General features: G+C 37.0%; 1 protein-coding gene across 3 annotated transcripts in view; it reads left to right on the top strand.

Moving 5' to 3' along the window:
* The first annotated feature begins 226 nt into the window (after positions 1 to 226).
* Positions 227 to 25,163, top strand: part of CENPC (centromere protein C) — a 69,881-nt gene continuing 44,944 nt past the window's right edge. The window contains exons 1-8 of one of the 3 annotated variants that reach the window (XR_006265657.1): positions 227 to 468; positions 5,649 to 5,695; positions 7,266 to 7,339; positions 8,197 to 8,291; positions 11,049 to 11,154; positions 18,424 to 18,706; positions 19,962 to 20,177; positions 24,250 to 24,857. Coding sequence is in view for 2 of the 3 variants with exons in the window: in XM_043447956.1 (XP_043303891.1) it covers positions 451 to 468; positions 5,649 to 5,695; positions 7,266 to 7,339; positions 8,197 to 8,291; positions 11,049 to 11,154; positions 18,424 to 18,706; positions 19,962 to 20,177; positions 24,250 to 24,857 (1,447 nt within the window). In the remaining variant the exon portion in view is untranslated. The remainder of the gene's footprint in view (positions 469 to 5,648; positions 5,696 to 7,265; positions 7,340 to 8,196; positions 8,292 to 11,048; positions 11,155 to 18,423; positions 18,707 to 19,961; positions 20,178 to 24,249; positions 24,858 to 25,163) is intronic. The other 2 variants (XM_043447958.1, XM_043447956.1) reach the window with 2 other exon arrangements.

The raw sequence follows: 25,163 nt of genomic DNA, 5'->3' as shown, positions 1-25,163 counted from the left end.
GTAACCATCAAGAAGTTTTACACCTCCTCCGAGTGGCAAAGAGGGAGAGTGAGCCAGAAAAGGACCAGGAAGCTGTGGGAGCGAGAGGTTAAGTCTTTGGGAGGAAGGGGTGGGGCTGCCGGGTGGGGCGGGCGGGGCTTCGAAAAGGCGGAGAGGCGAGTACAAGTGAGGGGCGGGCACACAACGGCTTTCTTCCGTCGGAGTCGGCAAGCCCATTTTGCGCATGTGCAGGCCGTTTTAAATTGCGTAGTGCGCGGCGCGCTGCTGGGCGCGCTGGCTAGCTTGGGGCTCCTCGGAGCCCGCCATCTCCCGCTGTCTCTCGCCTAAGGGCGCTGCTGGTTTCCTTCTGGCTGGTTTTGGGGTGACTGAATCCTCGCTGGGCTGCCCAGAGCTTTGACCCGTGTAGACTTACGGCCCCAAACCCCTTCCCGGTCGGAGCCAGGCCGGAACATGGCTGCATGGGGTCTGGTAAGTGCAGGCCTGGAACCGGGTGAGGCGGGGAGAGTGAGGCTTCGGGCTGGTGTCGTCGCTTCTGGAGGATTTCGATGGAAAGCTGCGCGAATTTCTTGAGTTGGGAAGTGAGCGGGTGCCACTATTCAGAGTTACTTTACTTGCAGTGTTCCCTCAGGTTTTTTGTAATCCAGTTGTGACGGGTAACTTTCTCTTCTGAGAATCTTGTGATTTCTACTTTTGAGCCTAACTTCAGTTCTAGGAATTCAGCAGGTCGCTCAGTGGTAAAGAATCTGCCTGCCAATGCAAGGAAATATGAAAGAGAGGGTTCGATCCTTGGGTGTGGGAGACTCCCGGGAGGAATAAATGGCAACACACTCCAGTGTTCTTGCCTGGAGAATCCCCTGGACAGAGGGGACTGGCGGACTACAGTCCATGAGGTCGCAAAGAATCAGACACCACTGATCGACTGAGCTTTCAGTTCGTAGTCCTCCCAATAATTTTCTGTCCTTGGTAGTGTTGGAAAGCCTTGGAAGTGACCCGTTTCTTTCAGAATTGCTGGTTTCTGACAGGTTTCTGAGAGGCAGCTACTGGTTAAAAGTGTAAGCGGTGAATGACTGAGGGGGCGGAAACTCATTTTTTATTGGACAGTTTCTGGACTCCTTGGTATTCACTTTTCTGTACTTTACGGTTTTGTTGTTTTAGCCGCTGAGTCTCGTATCCGACTATTGGCGACCGTATAGCCTGTTATGGTTATTATGTGTTATACAACCCTTAGCAGCCCCTATTCTAAACTCCTAGTTTCTACTCTATCTCCCCGTTTAAGATCTTCAGCATTGATGAACTCCCATTTATATTGTATATATATATATGTATATATATGCTTGTATGCATAAAGAAGTTTATTGTGGACAAAAATTGTTGCCCTCCACTTAAGTAAACAGAATGTAGCCCACCTTCAGGCCACCAGAAACTGCAGCTGCCACTAAGTGGCATATATAGAGAAGCACTAAAATCATTAGCTTGAGGTGTCTTTTTTTGTGATTAGTGGTAGTTTTGATACATGATTTTTCTTTTTTCCCCCAGCCCAAACTCATGTATATCCTAGGTCCTCCCTTACCTCTTTGGAGTAGTTCTCTTTGAGAGTCTGTCTCCTGAGCTATGGTCCTAAGTAAGGTCACCAAATAAAAATTATAAATTTTAAGTTGTGCATTTTTCCCAGCTGACAATTATATATAATGTAAATAATGCATGTGCTCGTCGTAAAAAGTACTCTCTATACCAACACTTTCATACTGTTGACTAAAGAAAAATAAGATGTTGTTGGGTCATTTGGTAAGAGTATGTTTACTTTTGTAAGAAACCACCAAAAAAGTGGCTGTACCGTTTTGCCTTCTAAAATGAGAGTTCCCATTTTTCCACAATTGGCATTGTCATTTTTCCAGATTTTGGACACACAGTCAGATATATAGTGCTATCTGGCTTTAGTTTGCATTTCCCATTGACATATGATGTAGAGCATCTTTTCACAAGCTTACTTGCCATCTATATATTTTCTTAGGTATCTGTTAAGGTCTTTGGACCATTTGTTTTTTAATTGAGATAAAAAATTCTTTCATTCATTTTTATTTGTTGGTGGTGCTGGGAGGCATGTGGGATCTTAGTTCCCTGACCAGGAATTGAACCCACACCTGCATTGGAAACTGGAGCCTTAACCACTGGACCTCCAGGGGAGTTCCCTCATTTTATTGCGTTTTAAGTGTTCTTTGTATATTTTGGATAGCAGCCCTTATCAGATGTGCCTTTTGCAAATATTTTCTCCTGGTCTGTGGCTTATCTTCTCATGCTTTCTTTTTTAAAAACCATGATCAGTGTTTTATTTATATTGATGTTGGCGTGTGTTTAAAATCTATGATCAATAATAATAATATCAATGATATTATTAATAAACAACTTCTTTTCTCACTGTGATCTCACCTGTTACAAATTTCTCCTAGTTTAAGGATGATGCCCTTCATTCAGAACATGGAAAGCTTAGACTGCTTGAAGCTTGTCTTAGTTCTCACATTGACTGCTTTTCCTGCTGCGCGCTTTTCTTGTCAGTCTTCTGTAAGCATTGCCCTTGTGTCTCTTTTCAAAGTTCTCTTTTCTCTCTTTGTAGTAGTCCTCCCCATTGACTGCACTTGGCTTCTCAGATTAAGGAGGAGAGAGATAGACAATACTGAAACTGGAAGAGCAGCTGCTGGTTCAGTTTGCTGGGTCTTACTCTTTTGAATGCAGTTCACTTTTATTTTCCAACAAAAAGTCTCGTGTTTATTACTGAGCCAAAGCAATAGTGCAGAAATGCTGACACAAAGACAAAAATCATTTTCCCGGTAAAACACATCCAGCTATTCATATAGTAGTGACTTTTCAGAGTGCTGTGGTAAGATGCAGGTGCCCTTGGCACAGTATGGATATGTGTGCCGCCTCATGTGCAGGACTCCATATAGACCCTGTTTGGTTCTTCTCCAGTGTCGTCTTTTGTGTTTGTACCTGATTTTATTACCAGCTTTTATTCAAATCCACTGGGGAATGGGACGATTATACTTTTGTTTCTTGTCCAAGAATCACTTGATCATGATAGTTTGTTGAGAAGATTTGGCTGGGAGTAAATTCCCACAGTTCACTTCACCTCCACCCCTTAGCTGTGGCATGTGGGATCTTAGTTCCCTGAGAAAGGATCGAATCCACTACCTGACCTCTGCATTGGAAGCCCAGAGTCATAACCACTGGACTACTGGGGAAGTCCCCCCAAAGTTAGAATTGTTTTGACCCTTTTAGTTCTAATATCTGACTTTGCATCATAACTCATTTAAAAGACAAAGGGAGAAAGGAGTTGAGAGATTATCCTCAGTCATTCTTGTACTTTAGTGATTTCAGACTGGGTGGAATTTTGCCCTGCACGAGGTGTTTGTGTTGCCTGGGAAAATTTCTGGTTGTTTTGAAAAGGCGTGGATGAGGAGGGGGTATAAGGGCATCTAGTGGGTGGAGGCCAGGAATGCAGCAAGTATCCTACCAGTGCACGGGACAGGACCTCACAAGTCATTCAGCCCAAAATGTCATCAGTGCTAGGTTTGAGAAACTCAGCTGTGAGGTGTATTATTTTCTTTGAGAAACATAATCTCACAGTGAATGAAAGAATCTGAAATTGAATGAAGATGAGTTGAAATTGAAAGTTTTTGAGTGTTTGAAAATTAATAATTTTTGTATTCTGACTTTTAATGTAAAATTAAAAGACCTTGTCTGTCTTGTTCACCACTCATTTTATACTGCACCAAAATAGCATTTGGCCCTCTAGTAGGTGCTTGATTCATATTTGCTGAAGGAATGAATTGTCTTAGCCTTAAATTTTTTCTATTTAAAAGAGGAACCGAGTACTTTACAGGTGTAAATGTTCAGAAACATTTGGTGTGAAAATATGACTTTTTCATTTTATTGTGTTAAATTAGAAGAATGACCTTAAATTAGACCTTGGAAGGGGGTTAACTAACATTAATTATCAAGGATTTGCTTAAGTGTTTCAGAGTGTTGAGTGCTGATGAGAGACCTAAGTGCTTGCATTAATTTTCTATCTTGTGATAAAATGCAGACTCGTTAGATGTCTTTGTTCCTTAGTTTGCTATCTGTAAAATAGATTTAATCTTTTGCTCCTTAGGTACCTCCTGAAATTAACAGGCTATGTGAAACACTAATTTTCTTGAAAGAAAAACACTTTCATCTCATAAATTTTAGTCTTATTTATTTGGCATGTCAAAAAGATAACAAAATATGTTTTTGTGGTATACAACGCTGTCAAAGCTCTGGGAAGAATATAAGCTAGCTTAAGACAAAGTCTCTGCTCTCGGGTTTCTTAAACTCTTAAAGAGATGTCTTCATCTTTCTGAATAATTCAATTCAAAAGTGAAGCAAGGTAGCAGTCCCTGTGAGTGGAAACTACAGTGGCCTAGAGTTGTGTGTAAGAGCGTTAGGAGAGTCAGAATGTCAGAGCATGAGTGGGGTAAAGAGAGTGTTCACATGAAGTGGGATTATTTATATCCCATTGGGCCAAGGAAGAGTACAGCTTACTAAGCATTTTATATTGATAATAATTTATTTATTTTTTAAAAGCATACGGTTTATCCTATTACTACCCAATTTTCAACTTGAAAAGTTAACTTTATAGATTTTATACTTAAAAGATAGGACCCAGATTATCACAAATATGTTTTCCACTTCCACTTTCAACATGTCCATGTGTTTTATTTTTTTCCTGTCATTTCCATTGATAGGGGCTTCTTCTTTGTTGCTAAGTCATTTCAGTCATGTCTGACCCTTTGTGATATTATGGACTGTATCCCGCCAGGCTTCGCTGTCCCTGAAATTTTCCAGGCAAGAATATTGGAGTGGGTTGCCATGCCCTTCTCCAGGGGATCTTCCCGACCCTGGGATTGAACCTGCGTCTCTTACGTCTCCTGTATTGGCAGGCAGGTTCTTTATCACTAGCGCCATGTAATAAATCACTCTTCTTTTTTGGGGTTACCTAATTTCTCATTTGGAGACATTCTAGCACTTTTTAATCCTCAGTTTTTCTGATATTTCACTCTTAGTTTCCTAGGTATGACTGTTCTTGCATTTTCATTATGTTGGTCATTCACTCCTCATCCAGGACAATATCCTCTGAGCTTTCTTTAGGCTGCTTCTCCTTTTATTCTGTCTCATCAATTATCATGTTTCATTTGTTTCCATCTTTCAGAAATTTGTTATATGTGTCTGTCCGCAGATGGTCCTCTGTTCCATTCTCTTTTTCATTGTCATTTTATGCCCATCTATTCTTTACTATTATTTAGAGGGATTGACCTACAGGGAAAGAAGATAAATAGATACTGTTGAGGGACTAACTTGAGTTACTGGAAGCCCAGATAGTATGATATTGATGATGGAAGAGGTGTAGGGGGAGATGGAGGAGTAGGAAGAGGAAGAAGACGATGAAAAAAATCCAGGGTAAGGAAATAATATAAAAAAGGTTTGGAAACAATGAATGTGAGCCAAGTTGTTTTTCACTTGATCCAGAAGAATTCCTCTTTATAGTATTATAGTAGGCAATCAGCAAATACTTGCTGAATGAATAAATGAAGAACTTAACTTTTCACCAAACTGATGATTTACTTGTCTTTCAGGATCATCTCAAAAATGACTACAGAAGAAGATTTTGCCGACCTTCCAGGTAATCTGTATACTTAAGCTTTTAAGATAATTTTTATTTAATGTTTATTTAATTAATATAATATTTATTTAGAAAGTGGAATTTTTAAATGCAGAAAGGAGAAACTATTACCTCTGACTAAAATAATGATTTATATGCTCATTGGTTAAGTATAGTCATCTTAATTATTTTGTATTAATAGAGAAATATTAGTGCAAACAGTGCATTGGCTAAATAGTAGTCATAAAAGAAATTCGCCTGATGAGTGATGGATCAGGAAGAGGCAGTTTCAGTTCTGACTAAATGATAGCTATGGATAAAGCACTCTACACTTTGAATGGTAGTAACAGAAAGATGCAGTTTATTCTGTGGGGCTAAGAAAAAGAAAAGGTGGGTGTGACCCTAAAGGGCAATAGAAGGATCTTTGTGGTGATGGAACTGTTCAGCACCTTGACTATTGTGGTCATAAGTGAATCTTCAAATATGATAAAGTGTATAGAACTAAATACATACACAAACATAAACATGCAAATGAGTACATGTAGAACTGGAAAAATCTGAATAAAATTGGTGATTTTGTCAATATCCATATCGTGGTTTTGATAATATATTGTATTATTTTGTGAAATGTTACCATTGAAGAAAACTGGATAAAGTGAACAAGGGATCTCTTTTATGTTATTTTTACAATTGCATTTGAATCTAAAATTATAATTTTTAATTAAATTGTATTGATTCATTAGTTCCTTAAGATTAAGGGTTCAGTTCAGTTCAGGTCATTCACTCAGTCGTGTCCGACTCTTTGCAACCCCATGAACTGCAGCACACCAGACCTCCCTGTCCCATCATCAACTCCCGGAGTTCACCCAAACCCATGTCCATCGAGTTGATGATGCCATCCAACCATCTCATCCTCTGTTGTCCCCTTCTCCTCCTGCCCTCAATCTTTCCTAGCATCAGGGTCTTTTTCAATGAGTCAGCTCTTTGTATCAGGTGGCCAAAAAATTGAAGTTTCAGCTTCAACATCAGTCCTTCCAATGAACACCCAGGACTGATCTCCTTTAGGATGGACTGGTTGGATCTTCTTGCAGTCCAAGGGACTCTCAAGAGTCTTCTCCAACACCACAGTTCAAAAGCATCAATTCTTCGGTGCTCAGCTTTCTTTATAGATTAAGGGTATTGAATCAAAAGTGCATTTGAAATCTAGGGAAGACTGTGTTACTTGGAGCTGTTAGGACTTGTGACTATAGAGTCTTTATTAAAGAAGCATTTCAGGAATGATTGAATTTGTTCAGAAAACTTTTATGTTCTTAGGTATAGCAGTAGTCTAAAACAGCTTTAGACATGGCTATTCAATCAGGGAATATAATTGTTAATGTAGACAATAACATACTGCATCATATACTTTTTGGGAGCTCTTGTTCTCTCAAATACTTGTTTTATCCTCAGATTTTAATGGTGATATTTTTCTTACTAAGTAAAAATTAGCATTTTGTAATAAGGAGATACAGAATTTTCAAGATAGATATTAATAATTAGCAAATATCTTTTAGAAATGATACACTAACATTTTCCCTTCTTTGTTTCTTAGTAGGGCACCTGACATTAATACGGAACAAGGCAAGAATATACTGGAAGTCTTACTAGACTGTTTTGAAGAAAAAAGTAAGGTTTCACTTTGAAGATTGGGATGGCTGAAATATAAAAATGTCCATTGACATCAAATTTAGCAAATATGTTCCAGCATTTCAGTATATATTTTCCCAGGAGTTTTAAGTACATGTGCAGTCCTTCATGTACCTTCTGGTATACTGAAGATGTGTGTTAGTTGCTCAGTCATATCCAACTGTTTGCGACCCCATGGACTATAGCCCACAAGGCTTCTCCATCCATGGGGTTTTCCCAGCAGGAATACTGGCGTGGGTTGCCATTTCCTTCTCCATACTGAAGATAATACTGGCAAAAACGAGAATAATTTGTTATTCCCTTTAGTTCACACTAGATTCCTATAGTCTGGAATTCTGTAAATAATTATCATACACTAGAGGAAGTATCTTAATAATGGAACTAAATGTGCAGAATTCTTAAGATCTCTGAAGAGCTTGAAATAACATTTGATGATTTGTACCCCTTCCTAAAGAAAAGATATATTATGGCAAGTTTTCTTTTAGAAAACTTTTCTAAGTGCTGATCAGTATCAGAAGGAATTGGAATAAAAGCCAACAAAAACAAACAAACAACACCAAAAAAAGCCAACCAAAGAAAAGCACACCCAGTGGAAAAGTATCTCTTCTTTTTAAGTTCTGAAAGATGAGTTGGCACGTACTTCTTGGGGAATCTTGTCTGTCTTTTTTTCAGTTCCTGATGCCTTCTAGGTACATTTGAATATTGAATTGTGTCTGTACTTCAGTTAAACTAATTGTGCTTAAAAGAATCAAAAGAATTCTTGATGTATCATGTAGGGCTTCTTTTAATTGTAACCAAAAATTTTTATACGTTTAAATTTTTTTTTTACTTTTTAGGTGTTGCCAATGATTTTAGCAAAAATGCCACAAAATCAGTGCCTTATTCAACACCTAAAACAAAAGATATTTGTATTCAGTCATCAAGCAAAGAGGTAAGTCAAAAAGGGGAGCTTAATGAGTAAAGCTCAATACACAAAATTAGATACATTTTAGTTGTTTGTAAGTCTTATTCTTTAAAAGCAATCCTATATTTCCATTGAGTTTACATGAAATTTAGAGATAGTTTATGAAAATTTTGGTCCTACATTTCCTGTGGTTGAAATTGGAGGTCTGGGAATTAGAATAATCAAATTATAATACAATTATTTTTCACTCTTACTGAAGGCAGTTTATTGCTAAACAGGGAAATCAGTCTTTTATTGATTATATATCTTAAGAGGATACGTTAACTTAACTCTACAAAATAGCCACCTTTGAAATAGAGATTTTGAAGCTAATGATTAAGGACAGATTATTCAAAAGCACAGTAGTAATTGAAGAGAAAAATTGTATATAGACATACATCGTATATTGTGCTTTGCCTGTCACCCTTCACAGATAGTGCACTTTTTACAAATTGAAGGTTTGTGGCAACCCTCTGTCAAGCCAGTCTTTCAGCGCTGTTTTTTCTGACAGCGTTTGTTTGCTTCATGTTTCCATTGTCATGTTTTGGTAATTCTCACTATATATGAAACATTTTTATTATTATTATATTTGTCATGATCTGAGATCAGAGATGTTTGAAGTTACTATTGCAAAAAAATTATGACTTCTAGAAGGCTTAGACAGTGGTTAACATTTTTTAGCAATAAGTGTTTTTTAGTTAAGATATGTACATTTTTTTAGACATAATGCTATTGCACACTTACTGTGCTATGGTTTAGTGGAAACAGTTTTTGTATACACTGGGAAATCAAAAAATTCATGTGCCTTGCTTTATTGTAGTACTTACTTTATTGGAGTGGTCTGAAACTGAACTTGTAGTATCTGAGAGGAATACCTGTAATGCTAGAAATAACATTGACTAGAAACTTGTATAAACAAATAATTAACCACATATAGCCTTTTGGTTCCAAGGAATGAAGACATCCATTGTTGTCATCATTGAGAGACTTTTTTTAATGTGATAAATGATATTAATTTTTGAAAGTTAAATCAGCTAAGTTTCCTGGGATAATCTTGGCTTGGTCATGAAGTATTAACCAGTTCTGATTTGGTTTGCTAATATTTTAAGATGATTGCATCTATGTTCATGAACAATATTTTCTTTTCTCAAAATGTTCTTGTGGGGCTTTGATACCAAGGGTGGAGGTTCTACTTTCAGGTAGGATGTAACAGATTGCAGTAGGTCAGTGCTTCTGCTGCAACAGCTAGTTTAACAAAAGAATAACATGCAAAAAACCTCATGTTTTTTAGAGACATGAGAGTTGTGGAAGCAACAAGTACTAGATGAACTAAAAAAGAGAGTGAAATCCTTAGAATAGGAGTTGATGATTGTTAGTCATTTTCTTCCCTGAGAGTATTGCTGATTTTGGGCAAAAGCTGAAGATTTTAGATTGGCCCAAACAGTGAGTTCACTGAGGGAAAGCGGAGCTTTTGACACTTGTGCAGGGATGGCATGACATGTTGGAATCCTGGAGGTTCCCCAAATGGATAACTTTGTTGTTGTTTAATCACTACGTCATGTCTGACACTTTGTGACCCCATGGACTGTAGCCCACCAGGCTCCTTTGTCCATGGGGTTCTCCTGGCAAGAACACTGGGGTGGGTTGCCATTTCCTTCTGCAGGGGATCTTTCCGGACCAAGGATCAAACCTGCATCTCCTGCATTGGCAGGTGGGTTCTTTACCACTGCACCACGTGAGAAGCCCTAGTTTGGAGAGAGAATTTTAATTTAACATTATCCATTGTGTGTGGTAGTTGCTCATTTGGGTCCTACTCTTTGCGACTCCATGGACTATATCCCACCAGACTCCTGTGTCCATGGAATTCTCTGTCCATGGGTAATATTTGCCTTGGTATATTTTAAGAGGTAAAAATGCTTAAGGGTAGCACATATGTTGTCTTGGTGGGACAAGGTCAGGAGTGGGTAGCCATTCCCTTCTTTAGGGGATCTTCCTGACTCAGGGATCGAACTCGGGTCTCCTGCATTGCTGGCAGATTCTTTACCATCTGAGTCACATGCTTAAACTAGAACCTTTGTCAAATGTTCCAGTGATCGTTATTGGTCTCCTCACTTTTAAGAATGTAAAACGAAAATGGTAATTGGAAATTCTGCATACTTAAAGAGTTGTACATTGTTAGATTTTGCTGTAGTGTGATCTGTATGGGCCACGTCATTGTGAAAAGCTTCTTGTTAATATCTGCAGGCTTTCTTCTCTGACTTGGTAAGTTTTTCTGACAAAGAAATCTCTCCTGCTTGGGTGTCTGATTTTAACAGTGAGTGTTCTTAGCCTAGTGGGGGCAAGGAGGAAGCTGCATTTTGAATACTTCTACTTAATGTCTCTATTTTCAGTGTGTTACTTTTACCTTTGGTTTTGTCACATGTCTCTGATCTCAGTCTTCTGCACCTTGCTTTTTTGTTTGTTTAACATAATCATTCATGTTGGCTTACTTTATTCATTTCTCTTGTATTTGTGATGTTAAATGCCTATATGGCAATTTATTTATCTAATCTTCTTTAGGTTTTTAAAAGCTATTCAATGTTTCTATGATAGGTTATATGAATTTGGTTTCTACAGAGTTATTTAAGTATACAACTTTACCAGCTCATTTCATGTTTAAAAAATTTTTTTTTCAGTTTAAAAACAAATATGTTTAATCAAAACTGGTAATTAAATAGAGTAGATCTAATGCTGTATCTCTTTTAGACTCAGAGCCAGAAATCACATCCAAAGTCAGGTCCAGTTTCTTCAAGGAAGAAAGAAGCCCATGTGCAGTTAACTGTAGAACCAAATGAAGCTGTCAGCAAATCAGGTTGGTAGCATCCCCATGGGTAATGTCTGCCTCGGTATATTTTAAAAGGTAAAAATGCTTAAGGTAGCACAATGTTGTCTTGGTGGGACAAGGTCAGGGTCAGCCTAGACAGAATTATGAAATAGATGAAGTTGTTTTTGAGTCTCTCTCAAGTCCATTGGGGGGGGGTGTGTGTGTGTGTGTGTGTGTGTGTGTGTGTGTGTGTGTGTGTGTGTGTGTGTGTTTTAACATGAATAAGTTTTAAAAATTTTTATTGAAATACAGTTGATTTACAATGTTGTGTTCAATTTCTGCTGTACATATATATGTACAAATATCCTTTTTAATATTCTTTTCCATTATGGTTTATCACAGGATAGAGACGATAGTTCCTTGTGCTCTACAGTAAGACCCTGTTATTTATCCACCCTGTATACAATAGTTTGCATCTGTTAATCCCAAGCTCCCTATCCTTCCCTTCCCAACCTCCTTCCCCCTTGGCAACTGCAAGTCTGTTTTCTATGAGTCTGTTTCTGTTTCATAGATATATTCATTTATGTCACATTTTTAAATTCCATGTATAAGTGATATCACACAGTATTTGTCTTTCTCTTTCTTACTTACTTCGCTAAGATGGACCTTAACCTCTAGGTCCGTCCATTTACGGCAAACAGAATTATTTTGTTCTTTTTAATGGCTGAGTGATAGTCCAGTGCACACGCACACATGTGCGTGCGTGTGTGTTACCCGCATGTACATACCACCTCGTCTTTATGCATTCATCTGTCGATGGGTATTTAAGTTGTTTCCATGTCTTGGCTGTTGCAAATAGTGCCACTATGAACATAGGGGCCCATGTATTGTTTTGAATTATTGTTTTGTCTGGGTATATGCTCAGGAGTGGGATTGCTGGATCATGTGTCACTTCTGTTTTTAATTTTTTGAGGAAGCTGTACTGTGTTCCATAGTGGCTCTACCAGTTTACATTCCCACCAACAGTGTAAGAGGGTTCCCTTTTCTCCACACCCCCTCCAGCATTGATTATTTGTAGACTTTTTAGTCATGGTCATTCTGACTGTTGTGAGTTGGTAGGTACATTGTTGCTTTGATTTGCAGAACAATGGTTTTATCTGATTATTTTCTGTTTCTTTGTTTTAGTTGTAGGAACACTGCTTACTAGGAATGTGGCAAGAGACATTAAGTAAGAATTATTATAGGGACCACAGCTTTAAGAGTTTTCAAATAGATTTCTCTTTGCCCTTTCCTGTCCTTTTTTTCTTCTTCTTTTCTTTTAATGTTTATTATCTACACAGTTTCCGTGGGTCTGGAATTCAGAAGCAGCTTAGTTAGATGGTACTCACTTGAGGTTGCAGTCATCTGAAGACTTGACTGGAGCTAAGGATTTATTTCCGAGATGACTCACTCATGTGGGGCTGGTTGCTGGCAGGAAGCCTTACTTTCTTTTCTCCCATGTGGGCCTCTCCACGGACTTATTGAGCATTTTTTTGACTGAGGGATAATTTATATAGTATTAGTTTCAGGAATACACCATAATGATTTGCTGTTTGACTATATGTGGTCAGTATTTTTCTCTTTTCTCCTTGTGTTCCATTTCTTTTAGTCAGTTATATGTGGTGCTGCTTTTTAAAGTTTTATTTATATTTTTCAAATCAGAAAAGTTCTTCATTTGAGGTAAGAGTCAAAGATTTAAAACAAGAAACTACTAATCCTTATTTCCCTCATCCTGCTGAGGTAACCTTGAATCCTTTCATATCTTCATTGGTGCTCCTTAATGAATATGTATTCATTTATATATGTATTTATTATATAATATATTTATTATATATATGTATTTATTATATTTATGTATGTATATAAATGTGTGTGTTTATGTGTGCATGTGTATGCACACTTGTGAAAGAGACTTTCACAATTTACTTTTTACCAGTAATGTAAGAATATACCTTTCACCTGATACACTTTTATTCTACTTTTTTGCCAGTTTGATCAGTATTAAGTAATCTGTTACTTTAGTGTATTTCTGTGATTACCACTGAGTTTGAACACCTTTTTATAAGTTTACTGGCTATTTGAATTTCTTTTTATCTTAGTTGTTTGTCCATATGCTTTGCCCATTTGTTTCTTCTAGTTTATGAGAGATCTTTAATTGAATATATGTAATTAAATGTCTGTAATATGTGTGACAGGTATTTTTCCAAATGATCCCTTGACTAGTACAGATTTTGGTTATAGTATCTTATAGGTAACATTTTTTATTTGACTTGTCAAATGTCGGATTTTTTTTTTTTTTTTCCTGTTTCTTATTTTGGTTAAAGGATTTGTTTTATCCTGAAAGTATATGTAATACTTAGATTTTCATTTTAGCATCTTTCTTCTTAATTAAAGTTTTTAATCCATCTGGAATGTGTTTTGGTATATAATGTGACATAATGTTATAATTTTATTAATTACTTTCTTCATGATGGTCATTTGTGCTAGGTGCGTTCATTAGTTACTTGATCCGTTCTCATCTCAATGGGCTACTTTTATCATATATCATTCAATAAGCTTTAAAAAAAGTAATTCATTTTTGGTTATGCTGGGTCTTCGTTCTTGGGTGCATGCTTTCTTTAGTTGCAGTGAGTGAGGGCTACTCTGCATCGTGGTGTGCAGACTGCTCCTTGCAGTGTCCTCTCTGGTGCAGCGCACGGCACACGGGCTCTAGGGCTCCTGGGCTTCAGTACTTGCAGTGCCCACGCTCAGTAATTGTGCACAGGCTTAATTGCTCCATGGCATGTGGTTGTGTCCCCTGCATTGGCAGATGGCTTCTTATCCACTGTACCACCACGGAGGTCCCTCAATGTACTTTTGAATTTTGGTCCATTTGTTTCTTCTTAATGTCAACACAATACTGTTTTACTAATAGTATTTTTATAGCAATATGGTGATATAAAGGTGTTTATAGTCACTGTTCTGCCACTCTTAGAAGTTTTTACTTTCTATGAATTTTATTTATTGTTTCCAGTAAAATTTTGTTATGATTTTCACTAAAGTTGTATTGATTTGTATAGGAATTTTGTGAAAATTCTTATTTTTGTATCATTTAGCTTTTCTACATACAAATATATATCTTATACATTTATGTCCTTCAAGCTAGTATCACTGATGAACATAGATACAAGAATCCTCAACAAAATTCTAGCAAACAGAATTCAACAACACATTAAAAAGCTGATATACAATGATCAAGTTGGGTTTATTCCAGGGATGCAAGGATTCTTCATTATATGAAATCAATCAATGTCATACACCATATTAACAAGTTGAAGATAAAAATGATATGATCCTCTCAATAGATGCAGAAAAGCCTACGACAGAATTCATCACCCATTTATGATTAAAACTCTTCAAAAAATGGGCATAGAAGGAACCTACCTCAACATAGTAAAGGCCATATATGATAAGCCCACAGCAAACATTCTCAATGGTGAAAAACTGAAAGCATTTCTTCTATGATCAGGAACAAGACAAGGGTGTCCACTCTCACCACTGTTTTTCAACATAGTTTTGGAAGTCATAGCTATGGCAATCAGAGAAGAAAAGGAAAAGGAGTCCATTTTGGAAAAGAAGAAGTAAAGCTCCTACTGTTTGTGGATGACATGAATCTATACACAGAAAACCCTAAAGATAGTCAGAAAATTACTAGAGCTAATCAGTGAACTCAGCAAAATTGTGGGATACAAAATAAATACACAGAAATCACTTGCATTCCTATATACTAATGATGAAAAATCTGAGAAATTAAGGAATAAATCCCATTCACCATTGCAACAAAAATAATAAAATATCTAGGAATAAACCTACCTAAGGAAGCAAAAGAGCTGTATACAGAAAATTTTAAGACACTGATGAAGAAATCAGATGACATAAACAGAGAGATACTCCATGTTCCTGGGTAAGAAGAATCAATATTGTGAAAATGACTGTACTCCCAAATGCAATCTACAGATTCAATGTGATACCTATCAAATTACCAATGGCATTTTTCACAGAACTAAAACAAAAAATTTCACAATTCATATGGAAACAGAAAAGACCCTGAATAGCCAAAGCAGTCCTGAGAAAGAAGAATGGAGCTGGAGGAGGCAAGCTTCCCGACTTCAGATTATACTACAAAGCTACAGTCATCAAGACAGTGTGGTGCTGGCACAAAATCAGAAATATAGACCAATGGAACAAGATAGAAAGCCCAGAAATAAACCCACGAACCTATGGGTACCATCTTTTTGACAAAGAAGGCAAGAATATACAATGGGGCAAAGATAACCTCCTCAGTAAGTGGTCCTGGGAGAACTGGACAGCACGTGTAAAAGAGTGAAGTTAGAGCACTTCTCGCACCGTGTGGGCTTCCCTGGTGGCTCAGCTGGTAAAGAGTCCACCTGCAGTGCAGGAGACCTGTGTTTGATCCCTGGGTTGGGAAGATCTCCTGGAGAAGGGAAAGGCTTCCCACTACAGTATTCTGGCCTGGAGAATTCCATGGACTGTATTATAGCCCATGGAGTTGCAAAAGAGTCGGACGTACCTGATGCCATACACAAAGATAAACTCAAAATGGATTAAGGACCTAAATATAAGAGAGGAAACTATAAAACTTAGAGGAAAACATAGGCAGAACACTCGATGATGTAAAGCAGGATCCTCTATGATCCACTTCCTAGAGTAAAGGAAATAAAAACAAAAACAAGTGGGACCTAATTAAAAGCTTTGCACAGCAAAGGAAACTATAAACAAAGTGAAAAGACGACCCTCAGAATGGGAGAAAATAATAACAAATGAAACAACTGACAAAGAATTAATTTCCAAAATGTACAAGTAGCTCATATAAGTCAATACCAGAAAAACAAACAATCCAATCAAAAAGTGGGAAAAAGACCTAAACAGATATTTCTCCAAAAAGACCTGCAGATGGCTAATAAACACATGAAAAGATGCTTAACATCACTCATTATGAGAGATTATTACTATTATAGCAAATCAAAGCTATAATGAGATAACATCTCCCACTGGTTAAGTACATTCTTAGATTTATTTATTTATTTAAATTTATACATTCTTAGATTTTGAAGTCCAAAGTGTCTTCTCTTTAAATACATACATACATACATACATATTAATATTCTCTCTATATAGACATGTATATTGTATATCTATCTATATCTGTTCAGTATGTACATATGTATGTATATGTACAAAAGTGTGCTCATCTAGCTGCCCTAGTTTATTCTACTCTACCTAAAGATTGAATCTCATTATTTCTCTAGGATTACCTATTACTTATTTTAGCTATATATGTTGTTGTTTAGTCACCAAGTAGTGTCTGACTCTTGCAACTCCATTCGCCAGACTGTTCTATCCATGGGGTTTCCTAGGCAAGAATACTGGAGTGGGCTGCCATTTCCTTCTCCAGGGCATCTTCCTGACCCAGGGGTCAAACCCAGGTCTCTTGCTGGGCAGGCAAATTCATTACCACCGAGTCACCTGGGAAGCCCTTAACTATGTATCAGTTCAGTTCAGTCGCTCAGTCATGTCCAACTCTTTGCAACCCCATGAATCACAGCATGCCAGACCTCCCTGTCCATCACGAACTCCTGGAGTTTACTCAAACTCATGTCCATTGAGTCGGTGATGCCATCCAGCCATCTCATCCTCTGTCATCCCCTTCTCCTCCTGCCCCTAATCCCTCCCAGCATCAGGGTCTTCTCCAGTGAGTCAACTCTTCGCATGAGGTGGCCAAAGTATTGGAGTTTCAGCCTTAGCATCAGTCCTTCCAAAGAACACCCAGGACTGATCTCCTTTAGGTTGGACTGGTTGGATCTCTTTTCAGTCCAAGGGACTCTCAAGAGTCTTCTCCAACACCACAGTTCAAAAGCATCAATTCTTCGGCGCTCAGCTGTCTTTATAGTCCAACTCTCACATCCATACATGACCACTGGAAAAATCATAGCCTTGACTAGACGACCTTTGTTGGCAAAGTAATGTCTCTGCTTTTTAATATGTATGTTGGCAAAGTAATGTCTGTGCTTTTTAATATGCTATCTAGGTTGGCCATAACTTTCCTTCCAAGGAGTAAGCGTCTTTTAATTTCATGGCTGCAGTCACCATCTGCAGTGATTTTGGAGCCCCCCAAAATAAAAGTCTGACACTGTTTCCACTGTTTTCCCATCTATTTGCCATGAAGTGATGGGACCAGGTGCCATGATCTTAGTTTTCTGAATGTTGGGCTTTAAGCCAACTTTTTCACTCTCCTCTTTCACTTTCAAGAGGCTCTTTAGTTCCTCTTCCCTTTCTGCCATAAGGGTGGTGTCATCCTCATATCTGAGGTTATTGATATTTCTCCCAGCAACCTTGATTCCAGTTTGTGCTTCTTCCAGCCCAGCGTTTCTCATGTATAGATTTATTCAAATCTTTAAAACATTTTTTATTTTGTTGTGGTCAAAATATTTTAAGTGAGATCTTTCTCAGCAGATTTTTAAGTGTATAGTAGAGTATTGTTACCTATAGACACAAAGTTGTACTGCTGCTGCTGCTGCTAAGTCGCTTCAGTCATGTCCAACTCTGTGCGAACCCATAGATGGCAGCCCACCAGGCTCCCCCGTCCCTGGGATTCTCTAGGCAAGAACACTGGAGTGGGTTGCCATTTCCCTCTCCAATGCAGGAAAGTGAAAAGTGAAAGTGAAGTCTCTCAGTCACGTCCGACTTGTAGTGACCCCATGTACTGCAGCCCACCAGTCTCCTCTGTCCATGGAATTTTCCAGGCAAGAGTACTGGAGTGGGTTGCGATTTTCTTCTCTGCAATGTTGTACACTAGACTTCTAATTTATTTATCTTGTACAATTGAAACTTTGCATCTGTTAATCAACAACTCTGAATTTCTCCGTCCTCCCAGTCCCTGGCATCCACTTTTCTAATATCTTCTTCTATGAGTTTGACTATATTCAAATCTTGAATAAATTTTATGTATTAATAAAACTGTGAATTTTCTGTTTGAAGCTTTTACTCATTTCAGAACTGTGGCACATAGACCAAATACATCTTTCAGTTTATTAATTTCATAAATTAGAATTTTTAAAGTACTTGTATATTTTATTCCTAGATCTTTGATTATAAACTTGAAGATTTGTGAGTCTTCTGAAAACTTTCTAATTGTTGCTGAACTTTGGAAAGCACATTTTTTTTTGTTCTAATATTATTTAAAGAGTTTCTAATATCTTCATATAATTTTTTTTCTAGTTCAGGACCATGAGGTTCATCAGAAAATTTTGGCAACTGATGTTCGTTCTAAAAATGCATCTGACTTGAGAAAGATGTCAAGTAAAAAACTAAAAGATAATCACAGTAAAGCTGATGAGGAGTGTTACTTATCTATTGGCTCACCTTTTGACCTGGATATAAAAGCATCTTCATTGCAAAAGGGTAGTCCATCTGTTGCCCAAAAGAGAGAGACCTACACTTCCGAAAATTCAGTAAATATGCTATCTTCAAGTACAGAGATTTCTCATAAAACCAGAAAAAGGTGAAGTTTTATTTATTTATGAAATATTAATCTTTCTGTAACAACTTCATTTTTTATTTTAAAAAATGGGTAATTTGGTCTCATGTATTTTATAGTAAGTAGTGAATATTTATATGTTATGAGAAAAGTAGACATACATTGGGTATATATTCAATTTATATTTACTATGGCAGGCCCTAAAGTGTACTTCTGAAAAGTTTAGTGGTAAACTTTTCTATGGTCTAGGGAAAAGCATATTTTTTTTCTTTTTTCTTTAAGATCTAAAAAAATATTGAAGACATATAGAAGATAATACAGTAGGCACTCATATATTTGACATATGTGAATATTTTGTTATATTCAGATACTTTTTAAAAACATATTTGAGTGTCATGTAGTTGAATTAAAATGTATTAATTACTGCTGTATAGCAAATTGACTCAGTTATGCATATATATATGTATATATATACACACACAATCTTTTTCATATTCTTTTTCATTATGGTTTATCACAGGATATTTTTTTTTCTCATAATACATTTTCTCTAGCTTCCTAAGAAAAATAATTTGTATTTTCCATATGTTATTTTTAATTACCAGGGTAGGTATGTATCAGGTCACTTTGAGGGGTAGCAAAGAATAAGTATTGTTGAAGATAATTGTGATGAACCCACATCCATTTCCTGGGGCTTTCTTTCCCTTTGGCCTTTAAGAAGCAAAATTGATTGTTCAAGGTCCTTTGCTATTGGAAAACCTCTGCCATAAGTATAATATCTGTATAGGGTCTTTTCCTCTTTGATTCTTGGAGCTGAGGAGTTAAGTACACTCTAAGATTTTGCAGTCCAAAGTGTGTTCTGCAGCTCAGGATCGAGAGAATGATATTATCTGAAAGCGTGTTAGAAATACATAATCTCAAACTCTATGCTAGACCTATTGAATCAAAATCTACATTTTAATAAGATTCTTCAGAGGATTCAGATTCATATGAAATGTTTGAGAACTAGTATTTTAAGCTACAATTTGACTTGTTATATGATTTAACCATCCTTTTTCTCTTATTTTTTTTCTATCAGCAAATACAAAATTTAATTTTTCTGAACAGTTTGTCTTGTGTAATTTGTGTGAGAGAAACACATCAGCATTTATAAAGTTTAAATAAAGGCCCATCGGAAAATTTTGTAAGTGGTTGTATTATCACTGTAGGGAAGTTCAAGAAAACTTATAACTCAGCAAATGGTGGAAACATTCAGCTTGTCGTCCTTCTAACCTTTTAGGTTAAACTTTGAAGATAAAGATGTTTTGAAGAAAGTAGAAGTAATGAATCAAGTATCAGAAATAGAGGATAAAGTATCAGAAGGACCACAAGAAAGGAGACAGTCAGAAACATCTCAAAAAAGAATACAAGATTCAGAATATGAAAATCAACCGCAAGCTAGGAAGAGTTTTTCAACGTTGTTTTTAGAAACTGTAAAAAGAAAAAGTGAGTCCAGGTAAGTTATTAAGAAATGGTCCAGATTTTTCTTTCACATTCTTTGAATAGTACCTAAGGATTCTTAATGACATTTAACTAGAAGTTAATCTTAATTGACATAATTTTTAATTGAAATTATGTTTAACCCATAAGGAGAGTGAATTTCTTACCAGTAAACTAACCCCAAAGCCATCATTTAATGGATTCTAAATTAAATGTGAAAGAAAATAAGTTTCTTCAGCTTTTATTACTTCTGTTCATCAACACTTTCTAGTATATATGATATCAAAAAATAAAGGCAGTATTTAGAAGTAAAATTGTCAAGGTGCCTATGTGTCATTGTTAAGTGTTTTAAATATTTTTTTCTATTTCTTTTGATTGTGTTAGTAAAATGGTAGTCCTAAAATTTTAATCTGTTCTTGCCTACTTAAAAGCCTTCAGTAGTTCCACGGTGTCCATATAGTGATTTTTAACTGGCTGCACGTAGAGTTAACTGGAATTAACAGCAGCTAGGGTTGAGAACCACTGGTTTACAGAATAAGTTTCAGAGTTGTCAACTGGTATTTGGGGCTTCCCTGGTGGCTCAGACAGTAAAGAATTTGCTTGCAATTCAGGAACTCTGGTTCAATCTCTGAATCTGGAAGATCCCCTGGAGAAGGGAATGGCAGCCCACTCCAGTAATGTTCCCTGGAGAATTCCATGGACAGAAGCGCCTGGCGGGCTACGGTCCATGGGGTCGCAGGGAGTCGATGACTGAGTGACTATCACTTGCACTTTCACTTTATAGCTGGTATTTAAGGCCTTCACTCTCACTCGTGAACTGTTTCTGTCATATGTATTTGCAGTTGTCCTGGCTTTGGCACACCCTTTCCCGTTGTCATATGCCAATTTATATTTTCTTCTGAAAGTTTCACTCCAGTGTTTTTTAAAATAATTTCTTACCTTGTATTATGGTTTAACTATTTTATGTATGTCTGTCTTAGTAGACTATGACATAAACCCATCTTTCTGGGAGTGTAGTTTCTTTTGTATTTTCTATGAGATCTGTCAGAGTCTGCAAATCTATTAGGAAGGTTTTATAAAAACATTTAATGAATGAAATTCCTCTTTGGTTCAGTCTCTGTTCCATAGTTGACTCCTCCCTTCCTCCACCTCCATAGTCTTGCTCCTTCTCTCCCATCTCTCCTTCTCTTTCTGTTTGTGTGTGTGTGTGTGTGTATGTGTGTGTGTGTGTACACATAGGTACATATGGCATTTTTACCCCTGTATGCATGTTGTCTCTGCTGCTGCTGCTGCTGCTAAGTCGCTTCGGTCGTGTCTGACTCTCTGCGACCCCATAGACGGCAGTCCACCAGGCTCCCCTGTCCCTCGGATTCTCCGGGCAAGAACACTGGAGTGGGTTGCCGTTTCTTTCTCCAATGCAGGAAAGTGAAAAGTGAAAGTGAAGTCACTTAGTCGTGTCTGACTCTTCGCGACCCCATGTTCTACAGCCCACCAGGCTCCTCCTCCGTCTATGGGATTTTCTAGGCAAGAGTACTGGTATCTGATACAAATATGTTACATTTGTGGACTAATTATATGTGTGTCCAAAAGAGTAATTATTTTTTAATGTGTCAGCTTTTTTTGATAAACTAGTGAGTATAGTTTGTTTAATTACTATAACCAGATATAACTGTTCATTATTCCTCATGTTTGCTTCCTTCTTTGTTTTGCTTATGCTTTTCCTTCTGATTCTTTCTTGGCATGTCCTCACGGCCAAATCATATCTGTTCTTCAAGATCCAACTCAAGTGGCATTTTTCCACTGAGCCAGAAGTCATCTTTCTGTATTCTGAATTTTAATATTTAATTAAAATTGTATTTTTAATTTGGGCTGCTAAATAGACCAGCATAGTCTGGATGGCTTATAAGCAACAGAAATTTATTTCACAATGCTAGAGGCTGAGAAGTCCAAGATCAAGCCAAGGCTCAAGTAGATTCAGTGTCTGGTGAGACCTGCTTCCTGGTTCATGATGGCTATCTTATTGCTGTAACCTCAAAGGGTAAAAGGTAGTGAGGGAGTTTTCTGGGGTTTCTCTTATAAAGATGCTAATTCCATTCATGAGCCATTGCACCCTAATTACCTAATCACTACTTAAAGACCCCACCCTAAAATACCATCATATTGGGGATTATGTTTTAATTTATTAATTTCAGAGGGATATAAACATTTGATCTGTAGTAAGTGTCAAGGTTGTTTCCAAAGGATATCTTTGGTTTGAATAACCTTAAAGTCATGAAAGTCTCTTGAAATAGAATAAAGGAGGGATATAGAAAGTTCTTATTGGCTGGTTTGGGAAAACTTTTATTTTTAAATACATAGCATTATTTTTTGTTTTTCTGGCTGCCTGGTATGTGGGATCCTAGTTCCCTGTCCAGGGATTGAACCCATGTCCCCTGCAGTGGGAGTGCAGAGTTCTAATCACTGGACCTCCAGGAAGTCCCTAGGATTACTTCTTTAATGTGTGGAATTAATAGATATTGCAGGTATATTTGTTGTTCTTTAGTCCCTAAGTTGTGTCCAACTCTTTCGCAACCCCAAAGACTATATATAGCCCACCAGACTCCTTTGTCCACATAATTTCTCTGGCAGGAATGCTGGAGTGGATTGCCATTTCCTTCTCCAGGGGATCATACCCTCCTGCATTGGCAGGCTGAGTCTACCACTGAACCACCTGGGAAGCCCTACAGATAATACACAATAAAGCAAGTTAAACATATTTCTATCAGATTGGCTAATAGTGCTGAAAAATAAGATTTCTGTTTAAATGTGATCTTCTATTTATATATTATATAGTCTTCTATTTATACTTTTTTTATTAGATTTTCTAGATTTTTCTAAAACTATAAACTGTATAAACTATAGTTTATAAACTATATAAACTTGTAAGACTCTGCCTATTAAGATATATTTCTTAGCATATATATGTATATGTTTTTTATATTGGAAGATTTATGAGGTGTTTGAGATTAGAGAAGTATAGAAGGCATTTTCATCTCATAATCTTTTTTTTTCATAATCTTTTTATGAAGGGAAAAAATATAGACATGATAATCCAATTTTTCCATCGTAGCTTTTCTTCTACTGTGTAAAAAATAGTTAAGCATCCTTGCTGCTAAGTCACGTTAGTCATGTCCAACTCTGTGTGACCCCATAGATGGCAGCCCACCAGGCTCCCGTCCCTGGGATTCTCCAGGCAAGAATACTGGAGTGGGCTGCCATTTCCTTCTTCAGTGCATGAAAGTGAAAAGTGAAAGTGAAGTCGCTCAGTCATGTCCGACTCTTCGAGACCCCATGGACTGTAGCCTACCAGGCTCCTCTGTCCATGGGATTTTCCAGGCAAGAGTGCTGGAGTGGGGTGCCATTGCCTTCTCCGTAAGCATCCTTACTCAAGTGAAAAAGGCAGAAAAAGGAGTACATGCACTGCCTTCGGAATTTGAATGTTTGCCCTATTTATTTTTGCATGTTTCACTTTAGGATATGGTTTGTTCACGGCTGTTGTCATAAAGAGGAAGGAAATGCAAAATTATTCTATCAGATTAAACACATACAAAAATGTGAATTTTCAAACTTGGAATGAATTTTTTTATATAATATAAATTATAATTTAGTCTGTAATTTAGTAGTGTTTTCTTAAATTGTTAAACTGAAAGGTGTCTCAAAAATAATCTTGTTTTGTATGTTAAGAAATTCATGCCCATGAGACATCTATAAAAACAAAATTTAACATTATAATAATGGCATGCATTTTTATACTGTGAGTGAGTATATCTGAGCAGTATTATACATCTCTGGGTTTCATCTGTTTAATATTTCTAATGAATGGGTAACCTGAAATTAGTTGAGGAAGTCTGTATAGATGCTTCCAGCTTTAAATTTTTGTGATCCCATCTATGTTATAAATGAGTATGCTCAGATATTATAGAAATGTAAAAGGAGGCAAAGATTTTAAAGTGTAAGAAAAAATTGAAGAGACATGTCAACTGCTCTTTAAAGCAAAGATATAAACTTTACTTTTTTGAGCTATTATTTATTGTAACATTCTGTTTTAGTTCTGTTGTTAGGCATGTAGCAACTGTTCCACCTCATTTATCTCCTGCAAATAATTTGAAGTTACTGGAAGATGAGTTTATAATTGATGAATCAGATAAAAGTTTTGTCAGTCAACCTTGGATTACTATACCAAGAAAGACTGGGCCTCAGAAGCAGCACACAGCATCCCCTGCTGAGAGCACTGTCCTTCAGAAGAAGAAGTCAAGAGGAAAACAGGACAATGTATCATCTATGGCTTTGACAAGTAACAAGCATCCTGGCAAAGCTCACCCAGTAGAGAAATCTCAACCCTCTGAACAAAACATACTGGGTGGGAGTTGTGCTTTGACAGATGAAGTAGAAAATAATTGTAAATCTACAAAATATGAAATATATTCTGAGAATGCAGAAAAAGCATCTGGAGCCAAAAGGACTATAAAACCAAAACAGAGAACAAAATCTAAGGCCAATGTACCCGAAGAAGTTGTTGATGTGAGGCAATCGAAAGATAAAAATATAAGTATATCACATACTGTCCAAGACAAGTTACAAAGAAATTCAGACAAAAATATGGAAGAGGGTGAAGAGATAAGCGTTAGCATTTCCAAAAATCAGTTGCTCTCTGTGGGTAAGTGTTTATATTAAATGTAACTATGAATATTAATCTAACACTTTGCTTTTTATAATATTCCTATTTAGCGTTGGGAAGTAGGCATTTAATCTGTACAAAGCCTTGAAAGCCTGCAAGCTCTTTGCTAGAGTCTGTTTATTTTACATTGTACTTCAGGTCCAGGTCTCTTGATTTTGGGATAGCTTCTAAGATTACAGCGTATGGAAAGGGAGAAGTAAAAGGCAAATGCTTAGTAAACCAGGTAGTTACCAGAACACAAGTATGACAGCATCATATATTCTTGAGGCTTATTAAAATATAAAT

This window comes from Cervus canadensis, chromosome 26, assembly GCF_019320065.1.
Source record: "Cervus canadensis isolate Bull #8, Minnesota chromosome 26, ASM1932006v1, whole genome shotgun sequence".
In the NCBI taxonomy this organism is placed as follows: Eukaryota; Metazoa; Chordata; class Mammalia; order Artiodactyla; family Cervidae; genus Cervus; species Cervus canadensis.
The sequence above is the reverse complement of the archived record's forward strand: the minus strand, read 5'-3'. Positions and strand labels throughout refer to the sequence as shown.